General features: G+C 38.8%; 1 protein-coding gene across 2 annotated transcripts in view; it reads left to right on the top strand.

Moving 5' to 3' along the window:
* Positions 1–18,472, top strand: part of Kdm5a (lysine demethylase 5A) — an 84,979-nt gene that overhangs the window by 35,968 nt on the left and 30,539 nt on the right. For both annotated transcript variants that reach the window (XR_012911587.1, XM_075982934.1), the window contains exons 13-19: positions 2,791–2,910; positions 5,064–5,258; positions 8,304–8,485; positions 9,058–9,182; positions 9,880–10,030; positions 11,841–11,955; positions 17,022–17,377. Coding sequence is in view for 1 of the 2 variants with exons in the window: in XM_075982934.1 (XP_075839049.1) it covers positions 2,791–2,910; positions 5,064–5,258; positions 8,304–8,485; positions 9,058–9,182; positions 9,880–10,030; positions 11,841–11,955; positions 17,022–17,377 (1,244 nt within the window). In the remaining variant the exon portion in view is untranslated. The remainder of the gene's footprint in view (positions 1–2,790; positions 2,911–5,063; positions 5,259–8,303; positions 8,486–9,057; positions 9,183–9,879; positions 10,031–11,840; positions 11,956–17,021; positions 17,378–18,472) is intronic.

The following is an 18,472-nucleotide window of genomic DNA, read 5'->3' as shown; positions in this document are numbered from 1 at the left end:
GTGTTGTAAAGTGACCTGGCCTCTGAAAGAGCAGTGAGTGCTCCTAACTGCTGAGCCATCTCTCCAAAAGCCTTTTAAAACTTTTTGTTGTTTTTAATTGCTCCCCCCCCCTTTTTTTGTGCTTTCGTTTGTAAGCCTATCCTTTAAGAGCTGAGCCATCTCTCCAGCCCTGTTTTGCCATGGTGCATGTGTAGTAGTTTAGAGAACAACTTGTAGGAGTCAGTTCTCCAATTCTACCATGTGAGTCCTGGAGACTGAGTTCATCAGGTCATCAGGCACGGTAACAAGGCCTTATACCTGCTGTGAACTGTCTCAGTAACCCCCAGATCTTGTGTTCTGTATTCTCCCTACTTAACTAGAATAATCAAGTTCTTTAAAGTGATAACCCTTCTAGTTTTCATTCTGTTGCTGTAATTAAAAGCACTGATCAGTATAACTTAAGGGTTTCTCTCAGCATAAAATTCTAGATCATAGAGTTCATCATGGAGGAAAATTAAGGTAGGAAGTTGAAGACAGGGCCTGCATGGCTGTTCCAACAAAGCATTACCTCTGGTCAAGGAAATCAAAGCAAAAAAGTACTGCAGAAATCATGGGAGATAACTGTTGCTGGCTAAGAAGGCTGATATTTAGCTTTCTTTTATATAACCCAGGACCATCTTCCCAGGGAACGGTACCATCACATGGTGGGAGCTGGGTAGTGCACTGGCCAGCCTAAATGAATCAAGACTGACCTCTTTCATAGGCCAGTCTAACCAAGGAAATTCTTCGGTTAATACACTCCTCGTGTGACTCTGCTGTGACAAGTTAACAGTTAAAGCTAACTAGGAAAGGGTTCTTTTTCTTTTTTCTCTTTTTTTTTAAGCTAGACATGGTAATATATACACCAGTCAGGGTATCCATGCCCAGAAGATTTCAGGTTTGTTTGTTTTATTTATTTATTTATTTAATTTGTTTTTTCGAGACAGGGTTTCTCTGTGGTTTTGGAGCCTGTCCTGGGACTAGCTCTTGTAGACCAGGCTGGTCTCAAACTCACAGAGATCCGCCTGCCTCTGCCTCCCGAGTGCTGGGATTAAAGGCGTGCGCCACCACCGCCTGGCTCTTTATGTTTTATTTTGTTTTAACTTTTGTATTTATTTTTGTTGGAGAAAGGGTTTTACTATATAGTTCTGGCTGGCCTGGAACTTAATATATTGATATAATGGTCTCAACCATACTGTCTGCTCCAGCTTTCTAAGTTCTGGGATCAAAAACACATGCCATCACATTTTGTTTTTGTTTTTTGTTTTGTTTTATTGTTGTTTGTTTGTTTGTTTTTTTTGGTTTCTCAAGACAGGGTTTCTCTGTAGTATTGGAGCCTGTCCTGGCACCACCACCGCAGTGGTATTAATGTAATAAACCTACTTAAAACAGCTATTGCCACTGTTTTGAAATATTTTTCATATTTACAAATTAATTCTGTCTGAATTAAAAATTAAAATATATCAGCTGGTTACACTGTTAGAACATAATTTTGAAGGTTCTAATTTAACTGGTATTAAATGGGGCATGGTGGTTTATAACTTTAATCCCAGCAGTTGGAGGCAGAGACAGGTGGATCTCTTGAGTTCCAGACCAGCTTGGTCTACAAATAAAATACCAGGAAAGCTAGTGCTATAACACAGAGAAACCCTGTCTCGAAAAAACCTAAATAAACAAAATGAAAAGGTAAACTGGTATTTAAATTGATTAAGCAATACCCATAGCATTAGCATATAACAAAGTAACTTTTGGGAAGATTGGTTGGGGGTATCTCATGACATTAGCTGATAGATTTAGTTTCTAAATATTATGCAATGATTGTAGGAAGTTTAATCTTTTATTTCCTATTTACAACACAGGACCAAAAAGCAATTTTCATAGTTTTTGAAGAAAAAAATATTTATAAACGGGATCTTATTTGGCCCAAGCTTGTAGCAACGAATGATCTTGATCCTGTTCCTCCTGTTTCTACCTTCCAAGGGCTAGGATTCTAGACATTCACCATTAAGTGCAAGAATTTTAGCTTAGGGAGCTGGAGAGATGGCTCAGAGGTTAAGAACACTGACTGCTCTTCCAGAGGTCCTGAGTTCAATTCCAGCAACCACATGGTGGCTCACAGCCATCTGTAATGAGATCTGGTGCCCTCTTGTGGTCAGCAAGCATACATACAGACAGACAAAACATTGTATACATAATAAATAAATAAATCCTTAAAAAAAAATTTAGCTTAGGAAGCCAGGCGGTGGTGGTGCATGCCTTTAATCCCAGCACTTGGGAGGCAGAGGCCTGCAGATCTCTGTGAGTTTGAGACCAACCTGGTCTACAAAAGTTAGTTCCAGAACAGGCTCCAAAGCTACAGAGGAACCCTATCTCGAAAAACAAACAAAAAACAAAAAAAAGATTTTTAGCTTAGGAAGAGAGTACCATTTTCTGTTTGACAAATTCTTTTGACTGTAATTCTTATCATATAATGTTAATCTAAGCAATTCTAGCCTTTTGTTTTAAGACTGGGTTTCTCTGTGTAGCCCTGGCTTTCCTGAAACTAGCTCTGTAGACCAGGCTGGACTCAGACTCACAAAGATCTTCCTGCCTCTACCTGCTGTAATTAAAGGCATGCACCATCACTGCCTGGCAATTTTAGCTATTTAAATCCTATAATTATTTCTGATATGTATAGTATTATTACCAATTTCAGAAAATATTATTGAAATTATCTGAGTAGACCCGTCTTCCTTTTTTTTTTTTTAATCCTTGTTCCTAATTTGCATTTAGGTGTACAGGACTAATCAGTGTGCTGGAGAGTTCGTTGTGACGTTTCCTCGTGCCTATCACTCTGGATTTAACCAGGGATACAACTTTGCTGAAGCTGTGAACTTCTGTACTGCTGACTGGGTCTGTTCTATAGCACGTGGCTGTTGTACGTCTACTAACACCCCTATAAAATGCAGTATTTTACCTAGCTGGGTTTTGGGTAGGGCCCATGAATATTTTAGGGTTTATTGGAGTAGCTATTGTAATTTAGCATTTTCATTGCATTGCATATTTATTTTTTTCCCTGGTATGTTTGTAGCTAAATGGGCAGTTATTTGTCTTTTCCTGAGGGAATACATGTTTCCTCTAGTCTTCATTTTCTCTGAACACTTTTGAATCTTAAAATATATAAATAAATAATGCAGCAATTGCTGTATCATAGTGCAATTAGCTGTGGCTGCGTCATGTTGATTGAGAAAAGACTACAAAGATTGAAATAATACTTAATACATACTGCCTTTATTTTTCTTCCCTAGTGATGCTGGATTTATTAGCCTTTTAACATTTTTGTTGGGAATCCCTTAGTAAAACTGATCTTACATTTTCTGTGGGTAACTGTTATTTGTTACTACATTTATCATAATCACATAGAGGTTAATCATATAGAGGAAATATAGTAATATCATAATCATATAGAGGTTAATCATATAGAGGAAATATAGTAATACAGCAAGTAGTATTTTGTGTTTTAATATGTAGACTTGCTGTGTTGCCTATCCTGCCTTTGAAGTTCTGGGTTCTCTGAGCTGTCTTGTTTTGGTCCAATATGTAAAACTTCTTCCTTATTTGGCTATAGAATCATAATACAGTGCTATTAAGACTCAGTTAAGGGTTTGCTTTGGGCCTGAGCTCTTTCAAAAAAAAATAGCTAATACTGTGTTTTACACGATACTGGACAGGTATAGGGTAGGATACGGGTAAGAGTTGAAGATTTTTTTTTTTTTTTTGGTTTTTCGAGACAGGGTTTTTCTGTGTAACTGTCTAGCTCTTGTAGACCAGGCTAGCCTCAAGCTCACAGAAAGTCACATGCCTCTGCCTCCTTAATTATAACATATGGGAAAGGAAAGCTAAAACAGCAACTTAATAAAAGTTAGCCTTAGAGACAAAGCTGCTGTTAAATTTCCATTTGTATCATAAACTTCACCTTAGAAGTATCAACTCTCAACTATAACATTTAACTTGTTTAAGATTAGTAAATTAATCTATTAGTCTTTTGATACACAAGGTGAAAAAAAGTTAGGCCTGTGGGCTGATGAGATAGTTCAGCAGGTCAAGGCACTTTGCTGCCAAGATTTATAACCTGAATTCAATCCCTGGGACCCACATGGAAGGAGAACCAACTCCTTCAAGTTGTCTTCTGACCTTCACATGTATGCTGGGCACACATTAAATAAACGTAAAACAAACGACAACAACAAAAAATCTTAACAAAATCCAAAAATCTTAGGACCACTAAAATGAGAAATTCCTCATGACCAAATATCAAGCATTAGCTAGGTATAGTGGTGCACACTTTTAATGTCAGCACTCAGGAGTCAAAGGCAGGTGGATCTCTGACTGAGACCAGTATGGTCTACATAGTGAGTTCCAGGACAGTTAGGACTACATAGTAGGGCCTTGCCTCAAATAATAAATAGAGTAATAAATGAAGTTCATGTTAGTGAGCATGGTAAAGACATTGAAATCATCTTCAGCCGGGTAGTGTTGGCACACACCTTTAATCCCAGCATTTGGGAGGCAGAGGCAGGCAGATCTTTGAGTTCGAGGCCAGCTAGTTTCAGGACAGGCTCTAAAACTATAGCGAAACCCTGTCTCGAAAAACCAAAAAAAAAAAGTTTCTTTTTTGTTTTGTTTTATTTTTTCTTGAGACAGAGTCTCACTATGTAGACCAGACTGACCTCGAACTCAGGGATTCACCTGCCTCTGTCTCTCCAGTGGTGGGATTAAAGACATGCATTAGTAGACCCAGTCCTGTTCAGTTCTTGGTATATACTATGAATTAGAAAATCTGCAGCTTAGGGCAGAAACTTATCATCTTGGCTTATGGACGTTGTTTGGGGAAAGACCTGTGAAATTTGGCTGGGTTCCAGAGAATTACTATTTATGTTACGTTTTATGTTCATATAGGACATGCTTTTTCTTCTTTATAATAAAAGTGAATACCTGAAGATGAATAGAGGTTATGTGCTAGAATATATCATAAGAAATTTAATTTGGAAATCTGATGTTTTCAGTTGCCCATTGGACGTCAGTGTGTAAATCACTATCGACGGCTGAGGCGCCATTGTGTCTTTTCACATGAGGAACTCATTTTCAAGATGGCAGCCGATCCAGAATGCTTAGATGTAGGGCTGGCTGCCATGGTGTGCAAAGAGTTGACTCTCATGACTGAAGAAGAAACACGATTGAGGGAATCAGTTGTACAAATGGTGAGTATGAGTATGCTGAGTGCATTTCTTTCCTCTTTTAAATAGCTATTTTGTTTTTTGTTCTTTTTATAAATTTTATATAAGCTGTATTTCTAAACCCCTGCTCCTCCCTTCTCCTCCTCCCATATCATCCCTCTGCCCGACAAACACCTCAAATTCTTGGCCTCTTTCTTTAATTATTATTGGCACATATATATGAGTTAATTATGTAAATATAACCTGAGTCCATTTAGAGTTGCTTATGTGTATGTTTTTAGAGATGACTGTTAATCAATTAGAGGAGGGCTCATTGCTGGGAACACTGATTCTCTCTCTAAGCTGTCATTAATTGCCTGAGTTAGCTCTTCATGTGGGTTGGAAGCTGGGGTCTTGTGAGATTTCCCCATCCACGTTGGCTCAGGTCTTGTTTAGGATACCATTTTGTTGAAAGTCCATGAGTGCAACTTTCCTGTCATTTATAGAAGGTATATCTGGCAGATACACTGATCATCTATCTTTTCTTGCCCCCCTTCCACGATGTTTCCTGGGCCTTGGGTGTAGGGTTTATATTGTAGATGAGTCAGGCCTGGGCAACCCACAATCAGCTGTTATCTCCATTTTTAGATAGTTATGGGTTTTTGTAATGGTCTCTGCCTGCTACAAAAAGAAAGTTCTTTGATGAGGGATGGAAGCTACACTTAATCAGTGATTATAAAGCTAAGTCCTTATAATGCAACTAGAAATTATCCTAGTTTAGGAAAGTAGAAGATTTTTCTCTACGTAATAGACTGGGTTTACAGTACCAGACCTGAATTCCCTCCTATGGAGTGGGTCTGAAGTCCAGTTATTAGTTAATGCAATAATGGAAGTGCCACTATTGAACCTTTGGTGATCACTCACTATTTTTGTCATTGCCATGCTTTGTAAGTGTTACAACTGGGTAGGACTATCGATTGGTTTTCTCATTTGGCAGCCGGCATAGTTCCTTCTGGTACTATGAAAGCTAGGCCTAGATTGAACTTGATTTCTGAGTCTTGTTTACAAAGTGTTTGGTGTCTTTAGCAATGGGGGCTTACCTTCAACTTCTGGAAGGCAACCAAGGGCAACATTAGCTTGACCAACAACTTGAGAGGGGGTTCTTTTTCATGTCTACTTTTGTTTGTTTGTTTTTGTTAGATTCCGTGTGGCATTTAAGGGAAATATTATTAAACTTTATTTAAATTGTGTGTGTGTATATATGCTTGTACATATATATACTTAGATAAATAGTATGATTCTCTATGGCTTTTTACAAATATCTTTACAAATATCTTTAGTGTTATTTATCCCTCTTTGTTCCTTCTCTCTTGGTATTGTCCTGCTCCCCCCCCCCCCCCAGTATCTTCCTATTTCCCCCTTCGTAGACCCTGTGTACTGCTGTTCTCTCTAGAGTTGAGGCCACACTACCACCACCCACTGTGATCCTCTTTCCTGGTTTCTGTGGTTTTTCCAGGTTAGATACTTACATCTGAAGATTCAGAGCTAGGAGCCACAAATAAGAGAACTTGCAGTGTTTGTCTTTCTGGGTTTGGATTTCCTCACTCAGTATAATGTTTTCTAGTTCTTTCCATTTACCTGCAAATGTCATGATTTCGTTTTTCTTACAGCTGAATAGTATTCCATTGTCTATATGAAAAACATTTCATTATCCATTCATCACTTGAGGGATATTTAGATTGTTGCCATTTACTAGCTGTTGTGACTATAGCAGCAGTGAAAACGAATGAACAAGTATCTGGAAAAGAATGTCAAGTCCTTTGGGCATGTGCTAAGTAGTGGTATAACTGGGCCATAATGAAGATTTATTTTCAGCTTTTTGAACATTCTCCAACAGATTTCCAGATTGGCTGAGCTGTTTACAGTCCCACCAGCAGAGAGTTGAGGGTTCTTCTTTTCCCACATCTTTCTGTTTGTTGTCAGTTGTTTCATTTGTTTGTTTGTATTATTTCTGATGTGTGCAAGTGTTTTGCCTGCATATTTGTATGTGCAGCACATGCATGTAGTGTCCTTCAAGGGCAGAAGGTGTTAGAACTCTTGGAACCAGAGTGCTGGAAAATGAGACCACCTCTCCTGCCCCAGTTGTTTCTTGATCTTAGCCATTCTGATTTGAGATTTGGTGTGTGTGTGTGTGTGTAGCAATGTTTTGCCTGTGCACTAAATTTGTGCCTCGTACCCGCAAAGGCCTAAAGAGGTTGTCAGTTGTCATGGAACCAAAGTTAAACACACTTGTGAGCCATGTGGTTGGTAGGAAGTGAGCTTAGGTTCTTTGCAAGAACAGTAAGTGCTCTTGAAGAACCATCTCTTCAGCCCCATTTTCTTATTTCCTGAGACAGGTTCTTACTCTAGCTCAGGCTTGCCCTAGAGTTGACTGTGAAGCAGTGGCGATCCTGGCAGTTCTCTTTCCTTGGCCTTTCAAGTGCTCAGATTACAGATGTTTGCCTTCTGGCTCTGGTATTAATGAACTTTTACTTATTCTATGTGTAAATGCGTGTGAATGTAAGCTTCCATGTTGCATGTGGAAGTCAGAACTCTCAGAAGCTGGTTCTCTCCTGCTGCCTTGTGAAATCCAGATGTTGAATTCAAGGAAATAGCCATCTAGCTGGCCCCTGAATGTTAATTACTTTAAACAAGAAAATTAAATTCTGGGTTGTTGTTTTTTATTTGTTTGGTTTTGGGTTTTTTTCATCCAAGTTGTGTGATTCTAGACTGTCAGATTGGACTCGTCTGTCTTCTTCCTCATCTCCTCAAATGCTAGTTATTTTCAGGGTTTGTTAACCTTTTCTTAATCTTTTGTGCTATTTCTATTGATAGAATTTTAAATCCTTTTTCTTTTTTCTTTTTCTTTTTAAAGACAGGGTCTCACTATATAAGTCCTGGCTGCCCTGAAACCCACAGAGATCTCCCTACTTCTGTCTTCTGAATGCTGGGATTAATGGAATGTGCCCCATGCCTAATTTTTAATTCTTTTTAAGATATTCCTTTATGTTTCAGTTGAGACCTGATCTGATGATATAAATTATTTTCCAGGGTGTCGTGATGTCAGAAGAAGAAGTTTTTGAACTTGTTCCTGATGATGAGCGACAGTGTTCAGCATGCAGAACCACATGTTTTCTCTCAGCTCTCACCTGCTCCTGTAATCCGGAGCGACTTGTATGTCTGTACCATCCAACTGATTTGTGCTCCTGCCCCATGCAGAACAAATGTCTTAGGTATTTAAAAGTTATTGCACATTATCCTTTTGTTTTGTTTTTTCAGACAGGGTTTCTCTGTGTAACCTTGGCTCTCTTGGAATTCAGTCTGTAGACTAGACTGGCCTCGAACTCATGGAGATCTGACTGCCTCTGCCTCCCAAGTGCTGGTATTAAAGGTGTGCACCACTACCTGGCAAGAAAACCACATCTTAATGTTATTCTTTGTTTTCTTTCCTGTTCCTAAACAAATAACTTTTCTTTGACTATATACTTTTTGTTTTGTTTTGTTTTGTTTTTCAAGACAGGGTTTCTCTGTGGCTTTGGAGCCTGTCCTGGAACTAGCTCTGTAGACCAGGCTGGTCTCGAACTCACAGGGATCTGCCTGCCTCTGCCTCCCGAGTACTGGGATTAAAGGTGTGCTAGTTCTTTGAAATTAGCCCTAACCAGCCTAGCCATAATTAGTTTTGTGGCAGTTAATGTCGTGCATTTCTTGCCTCTCTCTGCATTGAAACTGGTTTTCTTTGATTTTTTTTCTCTTATTTCAGGTTCTATTTTAAGCTTTTACTTCTGTTTTTAAAATTTTTTTGTAGGTACCGCTACCCACTAGAAGACCTCCCTTCTCTACTTTGTGGCGTAAAAGTGAGGGCACAGTCCTATGACACTTGGGTCAGTCGTGTTACAGAAGCATTATCAGCTAGCTTCAACCATAAGAAAGGTTAAGTTTCCTTCTTTGTTATGAAAAATTGTCACTTTAAACAAAACCTTTAATTGTATGTTTTTGTTCTCCATTAACAAATGAAATTCTAGCTTATAATTTCATAGTTGAATATACAGTTAATTTTCTCTTATCCATGTACTAAGCAGACCTGATAAACTTATCTTCTGTAGTAAGATATCATGGTCATTTTTATGGCTGCAGGCCATGCCTAGTTTTAAGATAGTCTCTTGTGATTTGGAAGTGTGCTTTGTTTCCCTGTCTGTCCTCAGTTTCATAACCTTTCTTTCCTTGATGTCATTGCTAAGATTACATGACTCTGTCACCACACACAGAATCTCTTTTTAAATGAAAAGACTGACATAATATGGGTCAGATAAGTTGTAGCAGGTGTGTATTTTAGGTAGTCAAATTTAGTTCAGTAACACCGAAAACATTTGATTTTTGATTGTTTTTGAGAGAGAAAAAGAAGAGGGTAGGCAGAGAGAAAGGGAAGGGAATAGGGATGAAGGAGAGAGATCAAACATATTTTATTTGAGTGAAGTCGTCTATTTGGAATAATTATCTGGTCAGAAACTTTTATATTGGAGATTATCAAAACTTCAACATTTCTGCCAGAATATTAGTCACTCTTGAGTAAGCTTTGTGACTATTGTAGAATGGTTTTTTGTGTCTATCATTGTATTTATCTTTACAGATTTGATTGAATTGAGAGTAATGTTGGAAGATGCCGAGGATAGGAAATACCCAGAGAATGATCTTTTTCGAAAGCTCAGGGATGCAGTGAAAGAAGCTGAGACTTGTGGTTCTGTGGCTCAGCTGCTTCTGAGCAAAAAGCAAAAACACAGGTAAGCCTAAGAAGAGTGTAGTTCTGCCCTGGACTCCTGTTCTTCCAGTTTTACTTGCTTTTGAGACCCTGTATTATTTTCTTCCCGTGGCAGTTTCTCTTCAATCCCTAGTAACTTCCCCTTCCTCTCCAACCCCTCCCTTTACTCATGTTCATAAGTTGTAAAAAGCTCTTTAAACTTAAGTGAGTTATAAACCACACCAAGGAAGCAGCAAGTAGACTGGCTAGTTTCAATGCTGAAAATAACACTGAAGTTTATGTAGTGTCTTTGGGTCAAAGACCTAGCAGTATATTCAACTTTATCTGAAGTAATTAGGAATATAGAAATGTAGGCTCAAACTCACAGAGATCCACCTGCCTCTGCCTCATGAGTGCTGGGATTAAAGGCATACCACAACATCCAGCAAGTTAAATTGTCTTTTAACAACATGAGTCAAGATACTTAATAACAAAAGATCTAAATAAAGTATTTTGAGTTCAAGTGATTATCTATTTTCTACCTTTTATTAGATTTTTTTTTTTGGAGACAGGGTTTCTCCTTAGCTTTTTTTGGTTCCTGTCCTGGAGCTAGCTCTTCTAGACCAGGCTGGCCTCGAACTCACAGAGATCCGTCTGCCTCTGCCTCCCGAGTGCTGGGATTAAAGGCGTGCGCCACCTTATTAGAACTTTTTTACTTTTTAAGGAGAAGTTATGCCAGGCAGTGGTGCATGCCTTTAATCCCAGCCCTCGGGAGGCAGAGGCAAGTGGATCTCTGTGAGTTCGATGCTAGCCAGGTCTGCAGAGGGAGCTCCAGGACAGGCTCCAAAGCTACACAGAGAAACCTGTCTCGAAAACTTTTATATATTTAATTTCACATTGTTTTCCTTCAACAAACTCTTTTCTTGTTCCTTTCTGCAACATTATTTGTCTTGCACTTCTTCATAGATGTCAGGTATGCCTTTGTTTAGGGGTTATTTGCTCTTTATTCAGCTTGGACTTTTCTTCCTGCCACATCTAGGTGGCTTGTTATTTCTTTCTCCTTCCTTCCTTTTTTAAAATTACCATTTCTGTGATATTATTTTATAGCTCTTCAATATATTCCTCTGTGTGGCTTTTTCTATAGTACTTTTTATTGGATTTTAAAGTTTTAATTATATATATATATAATCAGAGAACCTTTGCTATAGCAGTTTCCAGTGGGCATTAATTTGCTTTTAGGACACTGATCTCTTTGGAGAGTCTGGTAAAAAAATTTTTTTTAAAAAAAGTATATATCAAAGATTTTGTTGGACGGACTGAAGAGATGGTATGGCTTAGTGATTAAGACCACTTACTGTTCTTCCAGAGGACCCAAGTTCAGTTCCTAGCACCCACATGGTTACAGTTTTAGGAGTCCTGATGCTTTCTTCTGTCCTACTTAAGCATTGCACTCATGTAGTACACAGACATACATGCAAGCAAAACATCCATACACATAAAATAATGTCTTTAAAACAAAAAAGAATTTGGGATAGATTCAGGGAGTTCATTCATCGAAGGCAGCTAAAAACCCTGTGTTTCCAGTGTTGTGAGCCTCTTAACACACAAGGAATTAGTTTTCTCAGTGAGCTTAATGTTACACCAGGGGATTTTATTTAGTGTTTCAAACTTATAGCTGTTATAGACTAGAGGGACTGTCACTTGGCTAGTTGTATTTTCATAATTATCTGCAGGGGAATTATTCAGCACTAGAATTTTAAGATTGCTAAGGGTTGAATTTCAGAGAGAGTAGGAGCCCCATTTGATGTCAAAATGACCATATTTTTCTATGTCTCAATATTATTTCATATCAGGCAGAGCTCAGATAGTGGGAAGACTCGGACCAAACTGACAGTAGAAGAATTGAAGGCCTTTGTCCAGCAACTTTTTAGTCTTCCGTGTGTCATCAGCCAAACTCGACAAGTAAAGGTGAAACATTAATTCTTTTTTTTTCTTTTTAAATAATGTTTTTTATTTATGAGCTTCTGTTCCAACTTAGGAGAATTGTATTTATAGACTAGTGTTTGGTCCTTTGAGCTCCTTTTTCTTATTGTATATTGTCTAAGGTCCTTTAGTAGGCAATCTTTTAGCTTTTTTTTTTTTAAGTTGTTTTGGCTGCATGTATGCCTGTGTACAGTAACCATGGAGGATCTGAGAGGGTATCCTATTTCCTGAAGTTGCAGTTTACACATGGTTGTTACCCACCATGTGGGTGCTAGAAATCAAACTTGGGTCCTCTGGAAGAGCAGCCACTGCTAGTGCTCATAATCACTGAACCATCATCTCTCCAGCCCCTTGGCTTTACTCTTAGCTTTTATCCTGAACTGTGAGCAGTTTAGAATCATTCTGTAGTTTAGAATTATTCTTATGTATACTAATTTTTGATGAGAACCCCCATCTAACACAAATGTATCTTAAGTGTAATGTTAATAAAAAAGAATCTTAGAGAGTAGTTCTAAGTGACTAATAACACATGAGCTTTTAAATCAGGGCTCTGGCATTTCCAAGACTATTATTATTTAATGATTATATAAAAATCTCAAAGGTTACGTTATTTTGCACAGTTAGTAATTTTTATATAGTTTTTGTATTGTGTATTGGAATCATCAGTTTGTAGTATGTTAGTATCAATTGCATTCTTATTTTACTGCATTTTGTAAGACCATTTGGTTCTCTTTTAGGAAGGGGTTATCTTTATTATTATTATTCATTTTTGTTGAGCTCTACATTTTTCTCTCCTCCCCTCCCAATTTACTCAGGAGATCTTGTCTTTTTATACTACCCATGTAGATTAGATCTATGTATGTTTCTCTTAGGGTCCTCATTGTTGTCTAGGTTCTCTGGGATTGTGATTTGTAGGCTGATTTTCTTTGCTTTATGTTTAAAATCCCTCTATGAGTGAGTACATGTGATAATTGTCTTTTTGTGTTTGGGTTACCTCACTCAAAATGATGTTCTGTAGCTCCATCCATTTTCCTGCATAATTCAAGGTGTTGTTACTTTTTTCTGCTGTGTAGTACTCCATTGTGTAAATGTACAACATTTTCCTTATCCATTCTTCAGTAGAGGAGCATTTAGGTTGTTTCCAGGTTCTGGCTATGACAAACAAAGTTGCTATGAACATAGTTGGGCACATGTCTTTGTGGCACGATTGAGCATCCTTTGGATATATACCCAAAAGTGGTATTACTGGGTCTTGAGGAAGGTTGTCCTAATTTTCTGAGAAATCGCCACACTGACATCCAAAGGGGCTATACCAGCTTGCTGGTCATCCAAAGAGGTTGTACCAGCTTGCATTCCCCACAACCTCTCCAGCATAAGTTGTCATCAGTGTTTTTGATCTTGGCCATTCTTACAGGTGTAAAATGGAATCTCAGAGTTGTTTGATTTGCATTTCTTTGATGACTGAAGATGTTGAACATATCCTTAAGTATCTTTCAGCCATTTTAGAATCCTCTGTTGAGAGTTCTCTGTTTATGTCTGTACTTCATTTTTTTTTATTGGATTATTTGTTCTTTTGATGACCAATTTCTTGAATTGTTTATATATTTTCGAGATCAGACCTCTGTCTGATGTGGGGTTAGTGTAGATCTTTTGAGAGGGGTTATCTTCTAAAGGTACATATGACACCAGACTACCTTTTTTTTTTTTTACCTACAGACCCTATATTCTGATGCATATTCTGTATTTCTTTTAGTAGATTAAAAAGCATTGTACTTTTGATAGGGCTCAGCGGTTAAGAGCATTATCTGCTCTTCCAAAGGTCCTGAGTTCAATTCCCAGCAACCACATGGTGGCTCACAACCATCTGTAATGAGGTCTGGTGCCCTCTTCTGGCCTGCAGGCACACACACAGACAGAATATTGTATACATAATAAATTTTAAAAAATTAAAAAAAAAACTTTTGATAAATCAAAACGTTTGTTTCCAGTGTATCTTCCATTATTATCTCCAAACTATATCCTTTGGTTATTGTACCACCTGTGTGGTACGGTGTTTTGTCTGTATGTATGTCTGCACCACGTGCATGTATGGTATCCAAGGAGCCCAAAAAAGTGTGTTGGATCCCCTGAAACTGGAGTTAGATATGATTGTAAACTACCCTATGGGTACTGGAATCTAAACCTGGGTCTTCTGGAAGAACAACCAGTGCTCTTAATAGCAGAGCCATTCCTCTGGCCCCTCTTCCTCTTAATTGCTTTTTTCTTTTCCTTTTTAGCATTATTGGTCATCTTAAATATAAATCAAGTTAGACCCCTTTCCTGTGATTGAAATTTTCTAGTTCTCTGGGCAGTGGTGGTACATGCCTTTAATCCTAGCACTTAATGAGGCAGAGACAGATGTTTATCTGAGTTGGATCTACAGAGTTAGTCCCCTCAGGCCAGCTTAGTCTACAGAGCTAGTTCCAGAATAGCCAGGACTATACAGAGAAACCCTGTCTTGGGGAAAAAACAAAACAGATTTTCTGGTGGATCTCTAGAGCTATCAAATGAAATCTTAACTCACTGTAATCTGTAAGACATTATTGTTGTCTGTCCTTTGCTTATCTGGTTTGCTACTTCATCCACGTGTAGCAACAGATTGAGCTCAGTTATCTAAAAATCTTGTGATGAGTCTGGGGCTGTAGCTCAGTTAGAAGAATGCATACATGGCATGCCTGAAGCCTTGGGTTTGATCTCGAATAGCTGATTAAAATACCAGGCGGTGGTGGTGCACACCTTTAGTCTCAATACTCAGGAGGTAGAGGCAGGAGATTTCTGTAAGTTCAGCCAGCCACGTATACAGAGCAAGTTCCGAGACAGCCAGGTCTATTACACTGAGAAACCTTGTCTTGTAAAAAACTAACAAAAAATTGGTATGGTAATAAGCATCTATAATCCCAGTGCTGAAGAGATAAGGAGGATATATAGCCAGGGTTCTCTAGAGTCCCAGAATTTAGGGAATGAATCTCAATCTCTCTCTTACCTTATATTTTACATTAAATTTTTTTTAGGTTCCTGAGAGGCATAATAAGGCTGACCAATAAGGCCTTCAGGCAATTGGAAAGAACAGGGAAACTTGACTCTTTATATCCATGTAAACTAAAGGTTTTTATCATTCCTTCTCATATGTATTTATGTATGTATATATACATATATATGAATGAACTTATTGAAATGACTGACATGCTGCTGTCCAACAATGGCTATTTACGAATGGAAAGTCCAATAATCTAGTAGCTGCTCAGTCCCATGAGGCTGGGTGTCTCATCTTGTCTTCTGTATGTGATGGAATCCCCAAGAAGTAGGCTGCAATGCCAGTGAAGGAATGGATGCACTGCCAAGGCAAGGGCAAGCAGGCACAGAAGGAACCTTCCTCCTTCCGTGTCCTTACATAGGCTTTCAGCAGAAGGTATGGTTCAGATTAAAGGTGTGCCTTCCAGCCTCAAAATCCAGATCACAACTGTGCTGTTTCTGGATTGTAGTTCATTCCAGATATGGTCAAGTTGACAACTATGAATAACCATCACAGAGGATCAGAAGTTTAAAGTCATACTTAGCTAAATTCAAGGGCTCCCTAGGTTATATGGAGATCTGTTTTTAAAAAGGGTGGGGGGCATTAATATTTGTCAGGCTTGAACCTTTTCCACCACATTCTATTCCAAGTTCTTCATTAATCATTCCTTTCTCCTTCCTTCCTTCCTTCCTTCCTTCCTTCCTTCCTTCCTTCCTTCCTTCCTTCCTTCCTTCCTTCCTTCGTGTGCAGGAACTTACATATACATGTTCATATGTGGACACACATTTGTACAGATGCATAAGATGGGGTCTCTTTCTACTGAGACAAGATCTTTGAACCTGGAGCTCACCTATTCAGCTGGCCAGCTGGCCAGCTTGCCCTGGGGATTCTTTTTTGTAGCTCTCAAGTGTGCTAATTACAAGCAGGCTACCATTCCTGCCCCACCTTTGTGTCACTTTATCTGCTGAGCCGTCTCCTTACCCTTTGCTTTAGTGTTGATTTGATGTCATATATAGTTACTACTGCTAACTAATATCTTTTCTCACCTTTGGTCATTCTCTGTTAGGTTGCCCTATTTTACATTTAGAATGTCTAACTAATTGAAATATTTTACTTAGATCTTTATTATACTGTCTACCTATATTAGAATGTATGGGGTCTAGCAAGATGAGTCAGTAGGTTAAGTCTGATGACCTGAGTCCCATTCCCGAGACCAAGGTAATCTAGGGTGGGAATCACCTCCCACAAGTTGTTTTCTGACCTCCATGTGCACATACTATGGCACATTCCCCTTCCCCACCCCCAAGAAAGAAAGGGAGAGAGAAGGGAAATAAACTGGTTCTTTTATTGTAGCAGCGTCAAAGAAATCACCTTGCTCTATACTATATGCTACAACTATGGCTGTGTCCAAGTTAGTTGGAATTTAAAATCTCTTGAATGAATCATTTGTAGCCCTTGTCATAAAAAGACACATTTTATTGACTCAGCCACATTTGAATTGTATAGATGGGAACTGGAGAGGTGGTTCAGTAGTAAAGAGCACTGGTTCCTCTTCCAGAGGACCCAGGTTTGGATCCCGGCATCCACATGGTGGTTTAAAGCCATCTTTAACCTCCATTTCCAGATCTGATGTCTTGTTCTGTCCTCTGAGAGCACCAGGAATCCACACACGTATGTGGTATACATACATATATATAGGCAGAACACTTATACACATAAATAAAAAACCTTTTTAAAAGGGAGTATAGATAGAAATTAGTTACCAGGTACCGTACTTTTCTGACTCTTTGGTGCTAATATTTGGAGATTATTAGAGGGCCTAGAATTGATAGTTTGCCTGAACTATTTCTGGCACTTGCTCTTTTATCTTTTTAGTAGTAGTGTTGAAAACTGGGGATCAAACTCAAGGCCTTGCACATACTAGGCAAGTACTCTGTAACTAACTAGCAGTAGCTTCAAACAAAATTTGCTGTTTATTTTTGTTTTCTCACCCTTTCAGAATCTGCTGGATGACGTAGAAGAATTTCATGAACGTGCCCAAGAGGCCATGATGGATGAAACCCCAGATTCTTCCAAACTCCAAATGTTGATAGACATGGGCTCTAGTCTCTATGTGGAACTACCTGAATTGCCTCGACTGAAGCAAGAGCTACAACAGGCTCGGTGGTTGGATGAAGTTAGACTAACCCTGTCAGATCCACAACAAGTCACTTTGGATGTCATGAAGAAGCTTATTGACTCTGGGGTAGGGTTGGCACCTCATCATGCTGTGGAAAAAGCAATGGCTGAACTGCAGGAGCTCCTCACAGTCTCTGAACGATGGGAAGAGAAGGCTAAGGTCTGCCTGCAGGCAAGGTGAAAACATTTTGGTGACAGTTGTCTCGTTAATAAAGTCAAGGGGTAGAGAAATGACTCAGTGCTTAAGAGCACTGGTTGCTTTTCCAGAGAGTTCAAGTTTCAGCACAGGGCAGCACACAACTATCTGTAACTGTAGTTCTACAGGGTCCTATATCCTCTTCTGATCTCCTTCTGAGGCTTCTCACTTAGAGGAAAAGAGAGAGAGAGAGAGAGAGAGAGAGAGAGAGAGAGAGAGAGAGAGAGAGAGAGAGAGAGACAGACAGAGACACTGAGACTGAGACTTGAGAAGTAGAAGCTGAAGAATAAAGAGTTCAAGACCAGCCTAAGCTACATGAGAACTTGTCTCAAAAAAAAAAAACAAAACAAGAAAAAAAACCCCACAAAACAAAATCCTCCTTCCAAGTTTGAAAAGATTTTTGAGGCAAAAAGATCAGCCACTCTGGCTCATTAACAGTTTCCAGTACCTGGAATGCCTCTTGGCAATTCGACAATGGCAGTCTTTGTAAACTTCCCACTGATTTACGTAGTGGATCTGTGGGGCTCTGGATTCTTTTGTGTGTACTGCCTAAACTCTTCTGTTTCCTACATCATTCAAACTTTTCCCTGCTCCCATTCCAGCTAAAACTGCCAACTTAAAAGCAAAATTTGTCCATACCTTTTTCCACTTTCTTTCATTAGATAGTGTATTTATTTGTTTAGGGACTTGGTCAAAGCACTTTGAATTTTCTAGGCAGAATTATCTACTACTTTACATGGCTATGAGCCTAAAATAATTTGTTCCTAGTTTCCCGTAACCAGTGTGATTCTTGGGGTTTGATTAATGAAAATGAAGTCTTTGTTTTGTTCATCAGGGAATAATTAGATATTAATGAATATAGTTGAAGGAAAGTATATGGTCAACACAAATGGGTTTCTGTTCTGTTACTCCCTTTGTTGATAGCCCATGCCCATCACCCTTCTCTGATCATTGTAGGTGTTTTAAAGAGGTAGAGTGGAGGTAGTCTAGGACTCAGTAGGAAAAGGAGCCTAGCGCCAAGACTCATTCTAAATCAGTACATCAGGTGTGTCATGTACTATATTATTTTAAGAGAA

Source organism: Microtus pennsylvanicus, chromosome 8, assembly GCF_037038515.1.
Source record: "Microtus pennsylvanicus isolate mMicPen1 chromosome 8, mMicPen1.hap1, whole genome shotgun sequence".
NCBI lineage: Eukaryota > Metazoa > Chordata > Mammalia > Rodentia > Cricetidae > Microtus > Microtus pennsylvanicus.
Note: the sequence above shows the minus strand (reverse complement) of the source record. Positions and strands in the feature narration are given on the sequence as shown.